General features: G+C 46.6%; 1 protein-coding gene across 6 annotated transcripts in view; it reads right to left on the bottom strand.

Annotated features, from left to right (window-relative positions):
• The window catches only part of LOC115099048 (very long-chain specific acyl-CoA dehydrogenase, mitochondrial-like), a 490,244-nt gene that overhangs the window by 446,235 nt on the left and 21,554 nt on the right, over positions 1–22,455 (bottom strand). For 5 of the 6 annotated variants that reach the window (XM_029616322.1, XM_029616317.1, XM_029616320.1 and 2 more), the window contains exons 4-6: positions 19,304–19,376; positions 19,093–19,157; positions 2,790–2,924 (exon numbers count right to left, since the gene is read on the bottom strand). The exons of the other annotated variant lie outside the window; for it this stretch is intronic. In XM_029616322.1, coding sequence (XP_029472182.1) covers positions 2,790–2,924; positions 19,093–19,157; positions 19,304–19,376 — 273 coding nt within the window. The remainder of the gene's footprint in view (positions 1–2,789; positions 2,925–19,092; positions 19,158–19,303; positions 19,377–22,455) is intronic. 6 annotated transcript variants of the gene reach the window in all.

Here is a 22,455-nt window from a genome sequence, read left to right on the forward strand (position 1 = left end):
CTCTCCGTCTAATATCGAACCCTCATCACTTCAAAAAAGCTCTGTAAACATACTTTTTTCAACATGCATTTAATAACTCCTCTAAGTATTCTTCCAACAAAACAGAAGTTTCCACCTCTTCAACCCCGTCCATTTGACACATATTACCCCAATTCTCCTCACTTGACACATAATACCTCAATTTTCATTCAATCTTTTTTCATTCCCTTCATTTTTTTTGGGATATATTTATCTGATAACTCATCACCTCTTCCCTCCCCCTCTCGCCTTTTTACTTTTCCTATTCCGTTTACCATGGCACGCTACTACTATTGTTATTATTATTATTGTTTTATCTTTTAATTAAGAATTTTATTTTAAGCTAGTAATTATCTGGCTACTTAACTAAATTTATGTACTTTTTTTATTATTTAATTTAATATGCATTTTATTTTTATCTTATTTTAACTACTGTAAACCGTTTTGATAAAATTTTATTTTAAAAAGCGGTATATAAATACCTTAAATAAAAAATATATAAAAATAAGGAACAGAACTGTTTTTGTGAGGCTGGGGCTCCTCTCACATGATGCAACCTTCTAATATCACGAAAACACAACTCAGACTGAAAAGGCCACTTGCCCTTAGGCTTGTCGTCTGGCAACTTATGCACCTTATTCTCCCCCAGATCCTTCATCAAGTGCTCCAGATCCTCTCCAAATAAGAGGTGTCCCTTGAAAGGCAACGACCCCAACTGCGACTTAGACAAAACTTCCGCTGACCAATTACGCAGTCAAAATAACCGCCTGGATGACACAACAGATCTCACCAAGTCATATGAGGCAACCGCCACATAAGCAACTGATGCCTCCAAGTGCTCAGCTTTATCCGCCTCATCACCAGATTTTGCCTGCCCATCCTGGAGCTGTTGTACCCAGTGCAGGCAAGCTCTTTGCATGAAGCTGGAGCAGATAGCCACCCGCAGACTCAGAGCTGATAGCTCAAAGATCCGTTTGAGGTGAATCTCCAACTTCCGATCTTGAACATCCTTCAACGTTGCAGCACCCGCAATGGGGATAGTTGTCTTCTTTGTGACAGCCGAAACCGCAGCGTCCACCTATGGAAGGGAAAAGAGCTCCAACATCTGTTCTGGCAAGGGATAGAGCTTAGCCATCGCCCTTCCCACTCTCAAGCCAGTCTGGAGCTCCCCATTCTCGATTCACCATATTTTTCACCGATTTATGATAGGGAAAGGCTCTCGGGGGACCTCAAAGCCCTTCCAGGACCGGATCTGCTCCTTCCTGCAGGACTTTTAGCGCAAGTTCCTCTAAGACCTAAGGAATCAAAGGGCCTAACTCCAGAACAAGCAAAGTATCTTAGGGTCATCTCCCTCTGAAACTGGAATATCATCCACCTGAGACAAGCCGGCCACATCCGGATCAACACCCTGGTCCTGCGACGACAATGCCTCCTGCGCCCCAGGGGTCTCCTGCAACCCAACAGAGTCATCCGAGTGCTTACCAGCAAGCACAGGATGCAGCAAACACTACCCCAAAGGAGGCTTTTTACCACAGGATTGCTCAGGCATAGAAGTCCAGCCCAGACCCCCGAGAAAGCGAGACTGGTTCCACAGCCCTAAGTGCTGAGCTAAATAAGCTTCATGCAGTAGGAGGAGAAAATCCACAGAGAAAGTGCAAGAAGCCTTCGGGAGCTGCAGTAGCAGCGGATGCAGAACGGGCAGATCTGAGTCAACCCCCTCATCTGCCCCCCCCCCCCCCCAAGTCTCTCTACAATGCTCGAGTGGGCCAGAGAAAGCCGCAGAGGAAAATCTCTCTCCTCCTCCATCTGTATGAGCAGCGCTACCGGAGCAGCCAAGATGTCCGCCGTTCCCAAGTCAAGGGAAGTCAGGGTCCTGACACAGACCGCACTTTGGTGCTTCAAAATAGCCATCGTGGGGGAGCCTGAATGCTCCTTCCTACATTTTGCAGCCACCAGGGGCTCTGATGGTCCCTCTGCCTCTGAAATGCAGGCTGTACAGAGCCCTAAACAGCTCAGCCGCGCTGACACCGCTCCAAATACACGGCAAACGGAGCCACGAACCATTCTTTATTAGGCGGGGAAAAAAAACCCAGCCGAGCCCATAGCCACCCACGAGACAGCCTTACCTTTTTTTTTTTTAAACAACTCTGGGCAGCTTCTCCTCAGTATGGAACACAGAGCTTTACAGCTCAAGTTCAGCCAAAATAAAAAAAATAAAGGAGAGAGAGGCTGAATCCAGAATCATAAAGAAAAAAAGGCAAGCTGAACAAAAAAGTACTAGCCACCCTGAGCCCACAGCCGCCTGAGCTCCAGCTCGTCCACCTCAACCAAACAGGGAAGGATCCACCCAGACACAAACACTCCTGGGAGGAAAGGCTCACAAAAAAAAGCAGACTTCAGAACTGCAGGTCTATGCATCAGCCACCATCTGCTGGAGCCAGAGAAATAGTGAGGAACTGCAAGTGGCACCAGGGATTATGAAGCAGTGTCAGTGAAACTTTCTCTGTCGCCATCTGCTGGCAGGGATGTATAAATCCAGGAGTCTGGTCTAATCCGGATACGTACAGGGAACCCCTAAGATCAGCACTTCCTCTCTCTCTCTGCATTACCTCCCTCGCTCTTTGCTTAGCTCTTACGCCTGCTCTGGAAACCAATACATGTAATGCAGTAAAATCTACAGTTTTAAGAATTTATTTAATTTTACTGAGACTAGCTCCCACAAGTTCTATCATTCATATGTTTTTTATGGTGTCTTCACACTAGTTTCTCACCTGTGTGTTTGTAAGCCCAACACCTCCAAGATCTTCTGGTACTTGTAAGCCAAAGGCACCCATTTTTTTTAAGCTTTCCATTGTTTCATCTTCAACCTTTTCTAACTCTTCATTCTTTGAGGGATCATTAACTTCCTTTAGATAAATACCAACATAAAGACATATAGAATATAACATATGTGCAGAATATATTGTGAAATTTTTAAATTGAGTGCTTTGTGTATAAATGGTGCAGCCTGAACCAATAAAAATGTGTTGTACCCATTCTGACATCTTACAAAACTAATGTGATGACTGATACTTGTAATTTCACGGAAGAGAAAACCAGAAACACCCTAATTTACTTACAGGGAAATGGTAAGGTTTGGTGAAAGAGAAAGCAAAATTGCTTACCTTGTAATAGGTGTTATCCCAGGACAGCAGGTTGTAGTCCTCACATATGGGTGACATCATCAATGGAGCCTTGACACAGAAAACTTCTGTCAAAGTTTCTAGAAAACGTTTGACTGGCACACTGAGCCCACTAAGCATGCCATGAAATTCTCAGCCACAGGTGTCTCCCTTCAGTCTCATTTGTAACAATGAGTGCGAGCGAAAAAATAAAATAATAAAACGTATCGGACCCAACTCCGTGGGGTGGCGGGTGGGTTTCGTGAGGACTACATCCTGCTGTCCTGGGATAACACCTATTATAAGGTAAGCAATTTTGCTTTATCCCAGGACAAGCAGGATGATAGTCCTCACATATGGGTAATTAGCAAGCTACAGGCTGAGTCATCTTTGTTGTTGATCAACTGCGCACAACTTGTGCAACAGGCACAACAACTGGTGCGATGTTGGAAAAAAATGAGGCAGCCTGAAATCACAGCAGGTTGAATGTGGAAGGAGTTGCATATTAAACTGGGAACAAGTTCTTTAAGACAGATTGGCCATAGGCGGAATCTTGTTGTCCTTCCTTGTTCAAACAGTAATGTGCTGCAAAGGTGTGAAGAGAACTCCAAGTTGCAGCTTTACAGATATCAGCAATAGGCACTGAACGATAGAGTTCTACTGATGTTGACATAGCCCTTACTGAGTGTGCTTTTACTCGCCCCTGGAGAGGAATGCCTGCTTTTTCATAGCAGTTGGAGAGAGTTTGTTTTCCCACTGCAATTCCTGGTTTATTTTTGTCAAAAGAAACAAAGAGTTGGGTGGATTTTCTATGGACTGCAGTGCGGTTTAGGTAAAAAGCTAGCGCACGTTTACAATCCAAGGTGTGCAAAACTCTCTCGCCCTGGTGAGAGTATGGCCTTGGAAAGAAAGTAGGCAAGACTATGGATTGACTGAGGTGAAAATCCGTTACCACTTTTGGTAGGAATTTGGGGTGAGTGTGAAGGACTACTCGGTCATGCAGGAACCTTGTGTAGGGTATGTGACAAGCACTTGTAACTCACTGACCCCCTAGCAGAAGTAATGGCTATGAGGAAAAATACTTTCCATGTAAGAAACGTTTCATCACAGGAGTGCAGAGGCTCAAACTGGGATCGCATGACCCTTGATAACACTAAATTTAGGTCCCATTCAGTAACCGGTGGCCGAATGAAAGGCTTAAGGTGGAGTAAGCCCCTCATAAACGGACTCACTAGGGGTTGCGCTGTTATCAGTGCATCCCCTATTCCCTTGTGATATGCTGCTATGGCACTTAGGTGTACCCTCACAGAGGATGTCTGGAGACCAGAATCCGAAAAGTGGCACAGGTAATCCAATAAAGAAGGAGTGGGGCAAGAGAAAGGGACAAAACATTTATGTGTGCACCACTTGGTAAATCTGGTCCACGTAGACTGGTAAGATTTACGTGTGGAAGGCTTTCGTGAAGCTACGAGAACTTTAGAGACTTGAGTTGAAAGATTAAGTGGTTGCAGAATTAAGTTTTCAACATCCAAGCTGTTAGGGCAAGAGTTGGCAGGTTGGGATGATGCAACTTGCCCTGATTCTGAGTTATGAGAGTGGGCGCTGTGCCCAGGTGAATTGGTTCTCTGATCGAGAGGTCGAGGAGTAGGGGAAACCATACTTGTTGATGCCAGTACGGGGCTATGAGGATCATTGACCCTCTGTCCTGTTGTAGCTTCACGAGAGTTTTGGATATGAGCGGAATCGAAGGATACGCATATAGAAGTCCTGTGTTCCAGGGGCGAGCAAAGATGTCCCTGGGGAACGTTTGTCGACGGCCGTGGAGGGAGCAGAATCTTTCCACTTTGTGATTCAGTTTGAACACAAAGAGGTCTATGGTTGGGTGACCCCAGCGTTGAAAGATTTTGCTCACTACACTGGGATCCAGAGACCATTCATGGGGATGGAAACGCCAACTGAGATTGTCTGCTAGGACGTTTTCTTTGCCTGCCAGATAAGTTGCTCAGAGATGCATAGAGTACTTGAGAGCCCAGGCCCAAATCTGCACTGCTTCTTGACAGAGCAAATAAGAGCCCATGCCTCCCTGCTTGTTTATGTACCACATTGCTACTGTGTTGTCCGTCTGTATCAGCACAGTCTTGTTTGAGAGGCAGTCTTTGAAGGCATAAAGGGCATAACTCATCGCTCGAAGTTCTAAGAAGTTTATCTGACACTTCATTTCGAGCATAGTCCACGTCCTTTGTGTTTGAAAGTTGTTGACGTGAGCTCCCCATCCCAAGTTGGAGGCATCCGTGGTCAAGATGACTTGCGGAGTTGACTGTTGGAATGGGAGACCAGCTTTCAAGGAAGTTTGATTTGTCCACCAGTGGTGCGAAAGGCATAATTGGGTTATTTGAACTGTGTATGACAGTGGTTGGAAAGCTTGGAACCATTGAGATTTCAAGGTCCATTGAGTTCTTCGCATAGCTAACTTTGCCATAGGGGTAACATGTACTGTAGAGGCCATGTGACCTAGTAGCACTAGAAGTTGATGGGCAGAGGCGAACTGGCAGTGGGTTATTGAGTTTGCCAAGCATGCTAGATTGTTGGCACGGTCGTTTGGAAGAAAAGCTTTCGCCACTGTAGTGTCGAGGTCTGCTCCGATGAACATGAGTAGCTGAGATGGCTCGATGTGGGATTTTTGGTAGTTGATTAGAAATCCCAGGGAATGTCTTATTGTGCTTTCTAATGCAGACAGAGCTCCCTGCCTGGAAGGACTCCTTATTAGCCAATCGTCTAGGTAGGGAAAAACATGGATTCCTTTTTTTCTTAGATGTGCAGCAGCCACTGCTAACATTTTGTGAATACTCGAGGAGCAGAGGCGAGTCCGAATGGCAGGACTCGATACTGGTAATGATGTTTTCCCACAACAAATCGTAGGTACTTGCGATGTTGTGTGGAAATGGGTATTTGCATAAGCGTCTTGAAGATCTAGAGAACAGAGCCAATCTCCCCGTTGAAGCAATGGAAGGATGGTTCCCAAGGATATCATCCGAAACTTTTCTTTTTGAAGAAATTTGTTGAGATTGCGGAGGTCTAAGATAGGGCAAAGGCCGCCTGTTTCTTTGGAATTAGAAAATAGTGGGAATAGAACCCTCTGCCCTGTTGGGACCGAACTGGTTCGATAGCCCTGGTAGTCAGCAGAGTTGAGAGTTCTACTTGAAGTTGAGATGTGATGATAGTGCTTGTCCAAATGGGGATGGGTGAAGAATGCGGGAGTATTGTTTTGAATTTGAGACGGTATCCCCGACTCAGTATGGCTAACACCCATTGATCTTTGGTGATGAGACTCCATTGATTTTTGAAATGGAGTCGACCTCCTACAGGCAAGTGGGACATGGGATTGATGGAGAGGCTTCTATTCTCTTGGTGTACTTCAAAAACCAGCTGCTGGACCCGTTTGTGGAGGTGGCTGGGTTTTTGTCTGCTTTGGCTGGCATTGGCATCCTCTTTGTGGTGGACGGTAGGTACGTGCCGCTGAAGCAGGTGGATAGTACCTTCTAGGCCTATAGAAGGGCCCCCTGGTATTCCTTCTGGTGGGTTTTCGTACCGAAGACTGCTGATCTGATGATAATCTGGAGAGTTGATGGAGTGTCTCGTGGTGTTCTTTTAGTTGTGTTGCATTCGTGCCTGTTCTTGCCCTTGCTCCACCCTCTCTACCTTTGTGGCGACTCCCTTCGGGTGTGACGGGCAGATGCTGCTGTGGCTTCTCCTCACCGCTTCTCCCCGGAATCCCCGGGCTGGCCTGACATTGCGGATCCGCCATGTTCCTGATGACGTAAGGGCACGCGTGCGTGATTCCAGAGTTGTACCGGCAAGGGCGTGAACCTCGGGGGCGTCCCCCCGTAGTGACGTCATCCGCTTCCAACTTAAAAGGTCTTTGCTTGCAACTACGAATTGAGATAGCAAGGGGAATTCTTTCTCCACTGCTCTGCCTTCAGAAACCTACCAAGGGGTACCTGCTCCTCGGGGGCCCCGCTCTCTCTTAAGAACATAAGATAAGAAAATGCCATACTGGGTCAGACCAAGGGTCCATCAAGCCCAGCATCCTGTTTCCAACAGTGGCCAATCCAGGCCATAAGAACCTGGCAAGTACCCAAAACCTAAGTCTATTCCATGTTACCATTGCTAATGGCAGTGGCTATTCTCTAAGTGAACTTAATAGCAGGTAATGGACTTCTCCTCCAAGAACTTATCCAATCCTTTTTTAAACACAGCTATACTAACTGCACTAACCACATCCTCTGGCAACAAATTCCAGAGTTTAATTGTGCTTTGAGTAAAAAAGAACTTTCTCCGATTAGTTTTAAATGTGCCCCATGCTAACTTCATGGAGTGCCCCCTAGTCTTTCTATTATCCGAAAGAGAAAATAACCGATTCACATCTACCCTTTCTAGACCTCTCATAATTTTAAACATCACTATCATATCCCCCTAAGCCGTCTCTTCTCCAAGCTGAAAAGTCCTAACCTCTTTAGTCTTTCCTCATAGGGGAGCTGTTCCATTCCCCTTATCATTTTGGTAGCCCTTCTCTGTACCTTCTCCATCGCAATTATATCTTTTTTGAGATGCGGCGACCAGAATTGTACACAGTATTCAAGGGGTGGTCTCACCATGGAGCGATACAGAGGCAGTATGACATTTTCTGTTTTATTCACCATTCCCTTTATTCACCATTCCCTTTCTAATAATTCCCAACATTCTGTTTGCTTTTTTCACTGCCGCAGCACACTGAACTGACGATTTCAATGTGTTATCCACTATGACGCCTAGATTTCAGATTGCTAAGACGGGATCTGGTACTCGCTCCTCGAGGGCCTACGTCCCTGAATGCTCAGAAGACTCCTTACTGCCTGGAAGTGATCGCAGACGTGAACACTGTGAATTGTTTTACAGATAGAAACCGGTACTTGCTCCACGAGGGCCTATGTTCCTAATCTCTGAAGACTCTCTTCTCTCTAAGACATTATCGCAGGTATGGAGATCGTGACTTATTATAGCAGATAGGAACCGGTACTCGCTCCACGAGGGCCCATGTTCCTAAAACCCTTCAAAATTCTCTTCTATCTCAGAAGCTATTGCATACCTATATCTTGTGAATTAATATTACAGATTACAGATAGGAACCGGTACTCGCTCCACGAGGGCCTATGTTCCTAAAACCCTCCAAAGACTCTCTTCTATTTCAGAAGCCATCTCATACACAGATATTGTGAGTTCTTATTCCAGACTGCATATAGGAACCAGTACTCGCCTACGGCTCCTGTTCCTGAATATACTGAAGACTCTCTGTTGCATAGAAGCCATTACAGATATATACAATTGTGAGAGTATCATCTACTACTGGTTATGTATCTAGCATACCCTGTCTACTCACTACCTATAGACTCTCTCTAAAGCTCAGCAACCCAGAGATCGCAGTTCCAGGATCTGAAGGACTTCAGCCCTGCCGGGCACATCAGCTCACTACTGCCACCTCTGGTGGTTCTACTTCCTGTCTAATAAAGAACTATCTGTGTTTGTCTCCAGCCTAGCCGGTGGTCCCTCTCAGGATATCCTCCTGGAGGCGCTATCATCTGCCATCGGCCCAAGGATTCACCAATTTACATTAAAGTGTATATTGCTTACACTACTAGAGCGGTATCATAACAGACTGCCACACTGTGGGGAGCCTACCCACAACCGATCATTAACTCCGCCTACGGAGTATTACAAATTGCTAACTCCTCCCCTTGAGGAAGCAGCATTGAACAGATTGCTAACTCCTCCCCTCTGGGGAAGCAGATCCATAACATAGCAGATCTATAACAGTTGGGAGACACTGTCCTGAATTTTTTCTCCGAAGAGATTGTCCCCAGTACATGGGAGATCTGCTAGTATCTCTTGGACTTTTAATTTGAGGTCTAAGGCCTTGAGCCAAGCCCACCTCTGTGCGTTGATTCCAGCTGCTGATAGACGGGCGGATGTTTCAAATGAATCGTAGGCTGCCCGTACTTCGTGTTTGCCAGATTAGAGGCCCTTGGCAATCAAATTGTTTAGTGCCAGCTGTTGTTGTTGAGGGAGATTATCAGCAATAGTCTGAACTTGTTTCCACGAGTTTCTTTGATATTGCGTCATATAGAGCTGGTATGCCGCAATTCTAGATACCAGAATGGATCCCTAAAAAACCTTTCTTCCTAATCCATCTAAGAACTTCTGCTCCTTTCCTGGTGGGGCAGAAGAATGCATTTTTTGTTTCTTGGCTTTTTTCTGAGCCGATTCGACCACTGAATGGTATGGCAATTGAGGTTTCTGGAAACCTGGGGTATGTTGTACCAGGTATGTTGTGTCTGTTCATCTATTTTCAGCAGGTATGGAGCAAGGATGTTTCCATAAGCGATGCTGAAGTTCCAGAAGTACTTCATGAATGGGTATTGCCATCACCTCCTTTGGTGTATCAACAAACTGCAACACTTCAAGGGTTTTATGCCTTGTATCCTCTTCCATAAGGAATTCAAAGGGGATTGTATCTGCCATCTCCTTTATGAAATTTGCAAAGGACAGGTCTTCAGGAGGGGATTTCCTTCTCTCTTCTGGTGGAGAAGGTTCTGACTCCAAATCTTCTGTATCAGTGTCAGTGTCTACATCCTCCCAAGGATTGTAGTGAGGTTGAAAATGTGATCCAGAGGGATCCAATTTGTCTTTTGGAAGAGGATGTTTTGCTTTAAAAGCAGATTTTGATGGTTGAGCTGGAATCTGCTTTGGCATCGAAGGAGGCAGAAAAGGCATTGATGGGGAATCGAAAGGCATCAATGGTAATCGATGGCCGGGGTCACGAAGCCATCGATGGATCTGGGAGTGGCATCGAAGGTAATGTCGGTGCCCGGGGATGTTGAAGATCCAATGGCCCCAGGAAGGAATCCGAGTCCCTTCCATCATCTTCCGATGAGTCTGGAATTGGAATCGAAGGAATCATCGGTGGATGTTTAGGCATCGATAGTTGCATCAGGGGAGCCATCGGTGGCATCGGTGTCGGTGCTGGGATAACACCGATCAAGGCTTCGATTCTATTCAGCAAAGGCGTTGGTGCCGGTGTTGGTGGTTGTACTGGTGCTGGCATCAAAGGAGGCTGAAATTTTTGAAAAGCCTCAATGATTGCTTGTTGAACCACAGAAGTCACTTCTTCCCTGGAGACTGGGACTGGATCCACTGTCACAGGAGAAGGTAAGACTGGTGCTACTGGCACTTCCATGACTAAGCATGGTGGCACAGTCTCTAACACCGATCCCGGTGGAGAGCACCTCGGTATCTCAGGTACAGAGGGGCATGGAGGCTCTAGTACCCGGACACGGTTCGGTATCGGCTTGATGTCCTTCAGTGCCAATGCCGATGCTGTTTCTTCCGATGGAACGGTGTTGGCGTCTCTTTTCACGATGTTCCTTCGTGGATGTTGATGAAGACGCTATTGAAGATCCGGATGAGGCTGGTGATGGACGGTCATCGACCTTTTTCTTTCCTTGATGTTTTTCAACAGAGGGCAATAATTTCTTTGGTGACGGTGTCAAAGATGACGATGGAGTGAGTTTTTTAAACAACTCCTCCATTTTATCCAAACGGGCACGCCTGCCCTTCAGTGTCATCTGGGCGCAAGTTGAACAAGCTCGGACATCGTGGCCTGATCCCAGGCATAAAACGCAAATGCTATGTGGCTCGGTTATGGACATTGTTTGGGTACAATTTGGACATTTTTTAAAACCAGAGGCCATGGTGAAAAAATAGGCCTGGTAATGGTTGATTACCTGCGGTACCGGAAAAAAAGGTGACAGGACTCGACCGAAAACTTAGTGAAAAAGTACTCACCGAACAGTACGTCGAAGGGAGACCCGAGTAGATAATTTTGTGACTGAAAAGTTATATTTTCCGTGAGGAAAAAGTGAGGGAAAAACTCACAGAGCTCCTATCACACGAGGCTTACAGCAACGTGGAAAAAACGAGACTGAAGGGAGACAACTGTGGCTGAGAATATCATAGCATGCTGGGCATGCTCAGTGGGCTCAGTGTGCCAGTCAAAAGTTTTCTAGAAACTTCGACAGAAGTTTTCCTTGTCAGGGCTCCATCGATGATGTCACCCATATGTGAAGACTATTATCCTGCTAGTCCTGGGATAAAATACATTTGTTTACAACCAGTAGTGCAGCAGCAAAGGTATAAAAATTGAAACAATCAAGACTGAGCTGAGTTTATCAGGAAATGATTCAGCAGGCTGGATCAATTATGTTGCTTCAATTTGAACATCTTTGCTGCTGTCCCACTGAGGAAAATGAAAGGGCAGCAGGAGATACAAGTGCAAAAAGAAAGTTATTTTTATTGGATTATACACATAAATTCAGGTGAACTAGAACAGAAGAACGTTTCCCTGAAGGAGAGTTTGACTCGAAACATGGTGCCATGTTGGAAATGTGGTGTATTTTGACCATTGGAATTATTGAGCAATTCAAGTGAACTTATACACGATTTTTTTCTTTTGGACTGTTTACATTGTTGCAAAAACTGCACATAAAGAAGAGTAAAAACAAAATTATTGAATACAAACCAGATAACTGGAGTAATGGGTGGCTGCAGCGATATATTTTGCAATAGCAACTAAACGTCCCATTATGATAGTCTATCATACAATTAATTTGAAATTGTTCAGGTCAGAATTATGGTTTTTATGTGGGGTAGATTTTTGTGAATATTGACCAGTATAACTGGACAGATTAGAGGGGTCAATTGGTCTATCTGCCATTATCTGCTATGTACTAAAATCATACACAAAAATAAAAGTAGGATGCCATGATCCTTCTTTTCAAAAGCTTATCTTTTTAATTATACTAAGGACAAACTGTGTGCCTTTAAACTGAAGTGAAAAAAGTGAAAGGATCACTATTAAGAATAAATGGTTAAACAAGTTATTATGTTACTATGTAATGTTTTATTTGTAACATAGCTAATTTTTTAATGATTTGACATTGCAACATCACATTCTGGGTCCAACAGTCTCATCTATGTTTGCTAGCTTTATAGCATTTGTGTCATATAAGCCAACTTTTCAAAATGATGAGGGAGGGGGTTCCACAATCAACAAATTACCCCTCCCTGGTTGCAGTGAAGTAATTTGTTGAAAATTGGGGATGCTCAAGCATCCACAGAACTGGCATCTATGATCTATTTTATTTAATGACATTTTAATTAAAATTTTAACGAAAACCATGAAGATTTGCTTGAAATACTACATCCACAAAGGGAATGTAAACTAGTATATTTACATAAAATGTAATAATTACTTGTTTATAGGTAAAATAATAAAACACAAATTATTTACAAATAGAAATATCTAAATGGGAAATGTAACCCACTGAGAATTGTGGATTAGAGGCTATAAGCTTTTTAAATGAATGAATGAATGAATGAATGAATGAATGAATGAATAAATAAATAAATAAATAAATAAATAAATGTATCCACCATGTATATTGTTTCAGAAGCTCATAAAACAAATAAAATGTCTTTTATCATTTAAAAATGTCACTTTGAAATTCTTTAGGCAGCTTAATTACAATTCATGTGAAACCCTAGGAATGTAGAAATTACTTACCTGATAACTTCATTTTCCTTAGTGTAGACAGATGGACTCAGGACCAATGGGTATAGTGTGCTCCTGATAGCAGTTGGAGATGGAGTCAGATTTCAATCTGACGTCAGCACTACATATACCTGTGCACGAGACTCTGATCTTCAGTTTTCTCCTCGAAAAGCAATTATGGATATATGTGTGTTTTGATAATTTTGATTAACTTGGTTAACTTGATTAACTTGAGTAACTTGATACTTGATTACTCGGATTGGTTGGCGTGGTTTCTAGCTGGAGACCGCCAGGGCACTCAACTGAGAAGTGCCGACACCTGGTAATATGGGTGTCTGAACTAGAGATAAGGGTTGGCTTACCCGTGTTTGTGTTGCTCTTAGGGGGATGTTCCCCCGAGGAATCTTAAGTATGAGGCAGCCATGGGTGGGGTGGAGAGTCCATCTGTCTACACTAAGGAAAATGAAATTATCAGGTAAGTAATTTCTACATTTCCTAGCGTGTAGCAGATGGACTCAGGACCAATGGGATGTACAAAAGCTACTCCTGAACCGGATGGGAGGCTGCCCGTGGTCCATTTAGTACTGCCTTTGCGAATGCTGTGTCCTCCTTGGCCTGAAAATCCAGGCGATAGAATCTCAAGAATGTGTGGATGGAGGACCACGTTGCTGCCCGACAGATCTCTGCGGGTGACAGCATCTTGGTTTCTGCCCAGGACACTGCCTGGGTCCTTGTGGAATGGGCCTTGACTTGTAGAGGTGGAGGCTTGCCTGCCTCTACGTAGGCCGCCTTGATTACTTCTTTCATCCAGCGGGCTATGGTTGCCCGCGAGGCCGCTTCCCCTTGCTTCTTCCCGCTGTGAAGAACGAATAGATGGTCCGTCTTTCGTACAGGTTCCAATCTTTCCAGGTATCGGACTAGGAGTCTGCTGACATTCAGGTGGCGAAGAAGGCGTGAGTCTTCCGGGTCCTTATGCTCGTCTGGAGATGGCAGCGAGATGGTTTGGTTTAGATGGAAGTGAGAAACCACCTTTGGCAGGAAGGAGGGTACAGCGCGCAGCTGTATGGACCCCAGCGTGAATCTGAGGAACGGCTCCCGGCATGATAGTGCTTGAAGTTCGGAGATTCAACGGGCTAAGCAGATTGCCACGAGGAATGCCATCTTCAAGGTCAGGAGCCGTAGGGACAGACTGCGAGTTGGTCTGAACAAAGCTCCCGCTAGGAAGTCTAACACTAGATTGAGATTCCATGGGGTATTGGCCACTTTAGGGGTGGCCGAATGTGCTTGACCCTTTTTAAGAAGCGGGAGATGTCTGGGTCTTCATGGAGGATCGGTCTTTGCTGAAGTACATCCCTGTGTGGAGGTAGGCATAGAGAGTTTCCCGCCAGAAGTCTTCGCATGTCTTCTTGGCCAGTCCGGGGCCACTAGAAGTACCAGCCCTCTATGGTGTTCTATCTTGCGGATGATTCCGCCCAGTAGTGGCCATGGAGGGAAAACATACAGTAGGTCCTCCTGTGGCTAGGTCTGGATGAGGGTGTCGATTCCCTGGGATAGCGGTTCCTGTCTTCGGCTGAAGAACTTGGGAACCCAGGTTTTGGACCCAGTTGCCAGAAGATCCATGGCTGGGGTTCCCCATTGGTTTACTATCCACTGGAAAGCTGCTGTAGACAGTGTCCATTCCCCTGGATCCAGACTCTCTCTGCTGAGGTAGTCTGCAGAGACGTTGTCTTTTCCCGCGATGTGGGTGGCTGGTATCCCTTGTAGGTTTGATTCTGCCCACGTTATTAGGGGCTCTATTTCCAAAGACACCTGCTTGCTTCTGGTTCCCCCCTGGCGGTTGATGTAGGCCACTGTTGTGGCGTTGTCCGATATGACTCTGACTGATTTGCCCCGGAGTCTGTGACTGAACCGTAGGCAACCGTAGGCTAGCTAGACTGCTCGGGCTTCCATGCCGACTCTTCTTTGTCCAATTGCCCTTGAGCCGTAAGCACCTGGCAGTGGGCTCCCCATCCTCGCAGGCTCACATCCATGGTGAGCAAGGTCCATTCCGGTGGAGATAGGCTTGTTCCCTCGCTCAGATGGTCTTCTTGTAGCCACCATTGTAACTGGTTCCGAACCTTCGCTGGTAGCCGGAGGGGGGCGGAGTAGTTTTGAGATATCGGATTCCACCGTGACAGTAGGGAATGTTGTAGGGGCCGCATGTGGGCCCTTGCCCACGGGATGACTTCTATGGTTGATGCCATGAGTCCAAGGACTTGGAGATAGTCCCATGCCGTGAGAAGAGTGGAGTTCAACAATGCTCGTAGTTGTTCCATCAGTCTCTTTCTCCTTGTAAGGGGAAGGGTGACTTTGTGCCTTTTGGTGTCGAACCAGACTCCCAGGTATTCTAGGGCTTGGGAGGGCTGCAGGTGGCTCTTGGGTGTGTTCATGACCTACCTGAGGCTCTGCAGTAGTTCCGTGATTCTGGTGGTTGCTTGATGGCTTTCCTCTAGCGATTTCGCTCTGATCAGCCAATAGTCCAGGTATGGGTACACGAGGATTCCTTCTTTCCTCAGTGTCGCCTACTACCACCATGATCTTGGTGAACATTCGAGGAGCTGTAGCGAGCCCAAACGGTAGGGCCTGGAACTGGTAGTGATGGCCCAATAACGCGAAGCATAGGAAACGCTGATGGATGCAATGGAACAGTATGTGGAGATAGGCTTCTGACAGATCCAGGGAGGTCAGGAATTCTCCCGGTTGTACCGCCTTTATGACCGAACGCAGGGTTTTCATGCAGAAGCTGGGTACCTTCAGGTAGCGATTGATGGTCTTGAGGTCCAGTATGGGCCAGAATGTTCCCTCTTTCTTGGGCACAATGAAGTAGATGGAATAGTGCCCAGAACTTTGTTGGTGCGTGGGCACCGGTGTTATTGCCTTTTGGGCAAGGAGTTTTGATAGTGTGGTTTCCACTGCCTTCCTCTTGGAGGTGTCGTGGCACGGAGAAATCACAAACTTGTCCGGGGGGATGCTGTGGAAGTCCAGGTAGTATCCCTCTTGGATGGTGGATAGGACCTAATTGTCCAACGTTATTTCGACCCATCTTTGATAGAATAGGGCGAGTCTTCCCCCTATGATCTCTTCCTGTAGATGGGTCTGCTGATTCTCATTGCTTGTTGCGGCTGGGGCCTGGTCCCGAGCCGGCTCCTCTTTTGTTGGGTATGTTCTGAAAGGACTGTCCCCTGCCGGGGGGGGGGGGGGCGAGGGGCTTGGTAAGTGTTTTTGCATGGTCTAAAACGCTGGGATCCTCTGCCCTTGGGTGCCTGGGGAGAGGGGCATTGGTTCCTCTTGTTTCTGTCCTCTGGAACACGGGGTACTGGGGACTCGCCCCATTTGTCGGCTAATTTGTCCAGTTCGCTCCCGAACAGGAGTGTTCCTCTAAAGGGCATTATCGTGAGCTTCGTCTTAGAGGTCACGTCGGCTGACCAGCTTCAGAGCCAGAGCTGTCTTCTGGCTGCCACTATGGACGAGAGGCTCCTGGCTGAGGTGCATACCAGGTCTGAGGTCGCATCCGTGAGGAATGATATTGCCGGATCTAATGCCTCGATTGGCGTAGTTGCGTCCCTGGCCATAGCCAGACAGGCACGTGATACCATGGCGCAGCAGGCAGCGATCTGTAAGGTCATAGCTGATACCTCATAAGACTGCTTGAGGATGGATTCCTGCCATCTGTCATTGGCATCCTTGAGTGAAGCTTCTCCCTTGACTGGTATGGTAGTGCGCTTTGTGGTGGCGCAGGCCAGGGCATCGACCTTGGGAAACCTCAGGAGTTCCTTCGTTGCGGGGTCCAAGGGGTAGATAGCTTCTAGGGCTCGCCCTCCCTTAAACGTGGCCTCTGAAGCATCCCATTCCAGGTCGATCAGATGTTGTACGGCCTGTAGTGTAGGAAAATAGCGTGAGGTCTCGTGGAGCCTGGCCAGGAAGGGGCTCGCCTTGGACTCTGCTGTGTTGCATGTGTCCGGGATGGCCAATGCCTTCAGACTCATGGCTACGAGATCTGATAATTCGTCTTTTTTGGAAAGAAGTGCATCATGGTTCAATACGGTTCCGTTCCTGGAGGGATTTCCCCCTCTTCCAGGGGTTCTGATTCCTCCTCCAAGTCATCTGTGACCCCTAAGTGGAGGTATTTGTCCAGGGGAGGCTCATCTGGTGGAGGCCGGGAGGGACCTGGGAGGTTCTAGACCACTGGCAGGGGTTGTGGTTGTGCCACTGGTGGCCCTGTCTGTGCGTGGATGTAGGAATGCAGCTCAGTGAAGAATCCCACCCAGGTGAAGTTGCCTGGGAACACATTGGGTCTGACGGTGCTCCCCGAGAGCCCCCACTGTGGAGGGGCCGAGTCGGGAATAGAGAAGTCCGGGGAAGTCTCACTGGTGGATCCGGAGTCCTCTACAGGCTGATGGGGGCCTTGTCTCGGTTCCCCCCGAGCTTCTTCGCATAGCAGGCACAGGGCAGAAGTCACCTCGGGCTGCGCCGCTCTCAGATGGCATGCTGGACAGAGGGCTGGACCCTTAGCTGTCTTAGACGGCAGTGCCATGATTTGCGCATGTATCCTGTAGAGGTGAGTGTGCTGGGAGGCCTAGTTAAGCGCTCAGGGTGTGCCTGCGTTGTGCATATAGGAGCGGAAGATGCGCACATGACTGTGTGCACGGGCCTAGATGTGCACTCGGCACCCTTGAGCGTGCCGCTGTGCGCCCGGCCCCGGTGTGCACATCGCTGTGCATACAGTGGAGATGCACATGCCGCTATGCGCACAAGTACTTTGTGGCCCGGCTGGCCGCTGTACACACGGCTCAGTTGTGCGGACAATGCAGCGACCAAGGGGGGGAAGGCGCCGGCGACCACACAGTAAGATGGCAGCCACATGGGAGGACCCTCTTGCCGGATCGGGGTCTAGCCCGGACGGGGCTGCTCAACCCGATTGTACAGATGCCGGAGGGATGATCTGTGCGGCTGTCCGAGCCTCGGAGACCGGAGACTTAGAGAAATGTTTTCTACCTTACCTTGTCTCGGCGCTTCCCGGTCCCCTGCCGGGTGGTCTCCGGCTGCAGGAGGAGGGAATTACCTTCACCGCCGCACTCGGTTTTGCACCCGCTGCCTCTCAGCTGCTCCCTTTTCAGGGGGTTAAGTCCAAGCCAGGTCGGCTACCGGACCAAGGCTGCCTCTTAGCCACTCCCTTTCCTGAGGGCTAAGTCCACGCCGGGACCGAGGCTTACTTCTGAGGGATCTCGGAAATCAACTCAGAAAAATCTCGACTGGGGGAGGGACCCTTCGGTATCACCGCAGGAGAACGGGGCTCGTTTTGAAGGTAAGGTTTTGTTTCTTCTTTAAATTTGGAGTTTGGTTTTCTAACTCTGTGCATGCGTATGTGAAGTCCCGTACTGCTATGGAGATGGAAAAAACTGAAGATCAGAGCCTTCTGCACAGGTATATGTAGTGCTGACGTCAGATTGAAATCTGACTCCATCTCCAACTGCTATCAGGAGCACACTATTCCCATTGGTCCTGATTCCATCTGCTACACACTAGGAAATGGCCATTTTGGTAATAGAGTCATAGATGAAATGTAAGTGATGTCATTTTTGACATCATAGCAGCCAGGTGTAGAGACCTCTGGTCCTCAAGTGCACAAGTAGGTGGGGTTTTCAAAATATCCACACACTGAACATTCATGAAATGCATATTTATTGTGGATATCCTGATAATCCCACCGATCTGTGACACCCAAAGACTGGAGTTGCCTACCCATAGCCAATTATGGAGCAGAGTCTGCATGATGTAAATTTGCAGCTATCCTAAATAGAGCTATTCCCAGGTGTTCAGGGGAATTGGAAGGGAAAAATGTAAAGTTTCACAAATAATAACTTCAAAGTTGATGCAGGGTGCAAGTTATTGGATATAGGTTTTTAATACTGAAACATACTGTTCCACTATACAGCTCCATTATAACTAACAGCCAGTTATGTTTTATGCTATAAATTTAAGTTTATGTTTTATGTTATATCAACAGTATCAAATGTAACCAGACTCTACCGTCTATGCCTTCCTGTGCTTTCCATTATCCTAGTTCTCATGACCCCTGTTCTATGTAATTTAACCTTGTTATAATATCCCTGTTTTATGTGAACCGAAATGATATGTTTACATGAATGTCGGTATAAAAAAGATTTAAATAAAATAAATAAATAAAATCAACAGTACCCAAAAAAGGGTTGACAGGTGCATATTACAAACCTCAAAGAATCTGGAGAATGGAGCTACTATTTCTTTTAAAACCAGTGACTGCTCCTCATTGAGAACTAGGAAACACAACACAAACACAAATTAAATAAGAAGACATTTTGAAACAAGCCTTCTAAAAATGTGTAACTATCTGGGTGACTTTTTCAGACTGAAAGAAATCAAAGATACGAATAACAAATCCCTTTCACCCCAGAGTTCCTACCTGAAGGGAATGGAAACACATGATCAGGTACTATTTGTCCTTTGAAGATGTTTGTGGCAAATGAAGAGGATTCCTAAAAAATGAAAGGGGCATTAGAATTTACAGTGTATTGTGCTATAAATCAAATCCGTAAAAGCAAGTTTGCTTACCGTAAACGGTGTTTCCATAGATAGCAGGATGAATTAGCCATGCTGTCATGGGATCTATCAATCAGGTCTGGAAGGCGGAGCTTTACCAAGCAGAGATTTAGATTTTAGCTCTCTGCGGCTGCTCGTGTGTTCCCGCGCAAGAAAGTAACAGATTCTCCTCAGTCTGTGATTAAGCTGTAGTGGTTGGAAGCTTTGAGTCTTTAAGAGTGGGAAGGTGGGGTAGTATGGGTTTTGTGGTAAATTGGAGTTGGTAGCCATGTCGTACTATCTCTAAAACCCATCGATTGGTTGTTATTCTCTCCCAGGCTGCCAGGCAAGAATGAATTCTGCCAGGTGGAGCTTGGTGTAGTGGAGGTGGCTGGTTTATTAAAAAGATGGCGTTGATTTTACTGCAGTAGCTGGTTGTTGTGTCTGCTGTCTCTGGTTACGTGGCTTACCCCTACGTTGAGTTGGGTTGTGTTGTTGTGGCGGAGGACGCTGGTATGATGGATACGTCTGTGTACGAAAGGATTGATAAGACCTGTAAGGCCTATGGATATAGGATTGTCTACGAGTAGATCCCACATAGCAACGCATGGTCGAGTAGTGAGGTTGTGATGTTAAGGATTAGACTGCTAGAGCCTCTTCTTTTAATTTGCTGACTGTGTCTTGAAACCATTCTCCGAACAGGTTGTCTCCTGTACACGGGAGGTTTGTTAGTTTCTCGTGTAAATCGCCTCATATTGTACTAGAACGTAACCATGCCATCCTACGGGCTGTGATAGCTGTTGCAGACGCCCTAGAAGATGTTTCAAATCCCTCATATACTGACCGCAGAAGGTGTCGAGAACATTCCTCCATGTTATGAAGAGGCGGTGGTACCTGATCAGCCGTCGAGGAAAGCATACCTTTTGTGGCTTTTATGCACTCATATAGGTATTGTACCTTGTAGAATTGATGGTGCATAATGCGGGCATTCAACATTGAGTTGTGGTACATCTTCCTGCCAAACTCATCTAAATATTGGTTGTCTTTCCCCGGTGGATATGAGGTATGCGACTTTGCTTTTTTGAATCTTTGCATTGCAGACTCTACCACAATTGAAGCATGTGGTAGTTGTGGCATAGAGTAAGGCGATGGTTTCCACATACGAAACTTTATATCAGTTTTCTTTGAAACCGCTGACAGAGAGTAAGGTGTTTCCCAAGATTTCTGTAAGATGGTATGTAATAGTTCATGTGGTGGAAGAGATGTTGGTTCTCCTGGAGCATCGAAAATTTTTAGGAGACCAAAGGTTTCTGATCTAGGGTCTGTCTCTTTTTGGACCTCCAGATGTAATATCGTGCCCAATTTTTCTAAAACTTTTGGGTATGTCAGGTCCTCAGGAGGGGAATACAGTTCGTGCGGTTGTTCCTGTGGATCCGATGGGAATCCGGTAGATGACGATGGGGATGTTTGTGGAGACGGAGAATCGATAGGTGTATCTTGTTGTTGAATTGGTGAACTTGGTCGTTTTGCTATTGGGGATGCCGGAGGCTCCACTGACGGTTCTCTAGAGGTGTGTATGCTGTATTCCGGGGAATCCCCAATAGTTCATTAGACATCTTAAAGGATTATTGAAGGGTTTCGTAAAACCCTTCCAATGATTGGGATAATTGAAAAAATGCCTCTTTTGTTTGAGGAGGCATTGTTGAACGACCAGATTGTTTCGGTAACTCACATGCTTTAGGTTGCACCAGAGGAATTTGAGGAGAAGCATTTGGCACATCATATTTCTTCCCCACCTTGCTGTTTGCGGTCCTAACAGAATTATCTGAGGATGTAGATGCAGCAGACGAAGTGATTTGTATTATGTCTTACGAGATAAGTTGTCTGCACTTCGTGGGTGAGATGACCTAGAAGTAGAAGGGCTCACTTCCCATGTGTCCCTCATCTTCACCGCTTTTAGATGTGAGTGACGTGATCGCCTATGGTGATGGCGTGACGATGATCCTGTGTGGATTCCATGTCCCAATGGCGATCGTCTTGTACATTTTGATTTCACCTCTGTAGAATTGGAATCTGAAGAGGTGGAATTAGGTACATCTGGAGACTGATGTCTTCGTTTTAAACCATGTGGTATTGAATGATACGAGTGAGTGGACTGTTGTAGTCCACTATGCGTTGATTTCTTTACTGTCTTGTGCGCCGATGTCTTCGGCGCCATGTGCACCGATGTTTTCTGTAAGTTGTGCATGTATGGCGACTTGTGCGCATAACTCTTCGGCACCGTGCGCGCAGATGTCTTCGGCGCCATTGTTTCCGGCACCGAGCGCACAGAAATGTCCAGCGATGTGCGTGAAGACGTCTCCGGCTCCGTGCGCGCAGACGTCTTCGGCGCCTTGCACGTGGATGTGTTCGGTGCTGTGTGCACCGATGTCTTGTGCGCCAATGTCGTTTTGGGCGCAGAACTTTAATGCGCTGATGGTGATTTGGGTGCAGATGGTACTTTGGGCGCATAAGTCGTAGGCGCCGAAGTTTCAGGCGCCGTTGTTTCCCACACCGATCGCTGAGGCTCTCTCGGTCCTACCGGATCCGATGGCCTATGTCGACTCGGCAAGTCCTTACCTCCAAGCCTGGAGGGGTGAGGATCCCAAGATGACGCTCGTTTTTGAGATGGAGCCATGGTTGTTGAGGGGCCAGGCAAAGAATGAGCCTCCGATGGCTCCGAAAAACTGAAAAGTTCCCGTATTTTATACGCCCGCTGTTTTTGGGCTCTTGGGGACATTCGGGCTCAAAATTCACAATTTTTTAAATTGTGCTCTGGCCCCAGGCATCGGTAACATCGGTCATGGCCATCCGCGACCGACATTACCTTGCCACGGGTACAGGGTTTAAACTCCAACTTTTTTGACATTTCTAAGAAAAAATAATAAATGCTGAGAAGTCAGCCCTGCGTGCGATCCCGCTCGCGGAAAGAACAGACTGAGGAGAATCTGTTACTTTCCTGCACTGGAACACACGCGCAGCCACAGAGAGCTAAAA

The sequence above is a fragment of the Rhinatrema bivittatum genome, chromosome 9 (assembly GCF_901001135.1).
Source record: "Rhinatrema bivittatum chromosome 9, aRhiBiv1.1, whole genome shotgun sequence".
NCBI classification, from domain to species: Eukaryota; Metazoa; Chordata; class Amphibia; order Gymnophiona; family Rhinatrematidae; genus Rhinatrema; species Rhinatrema bivittatum.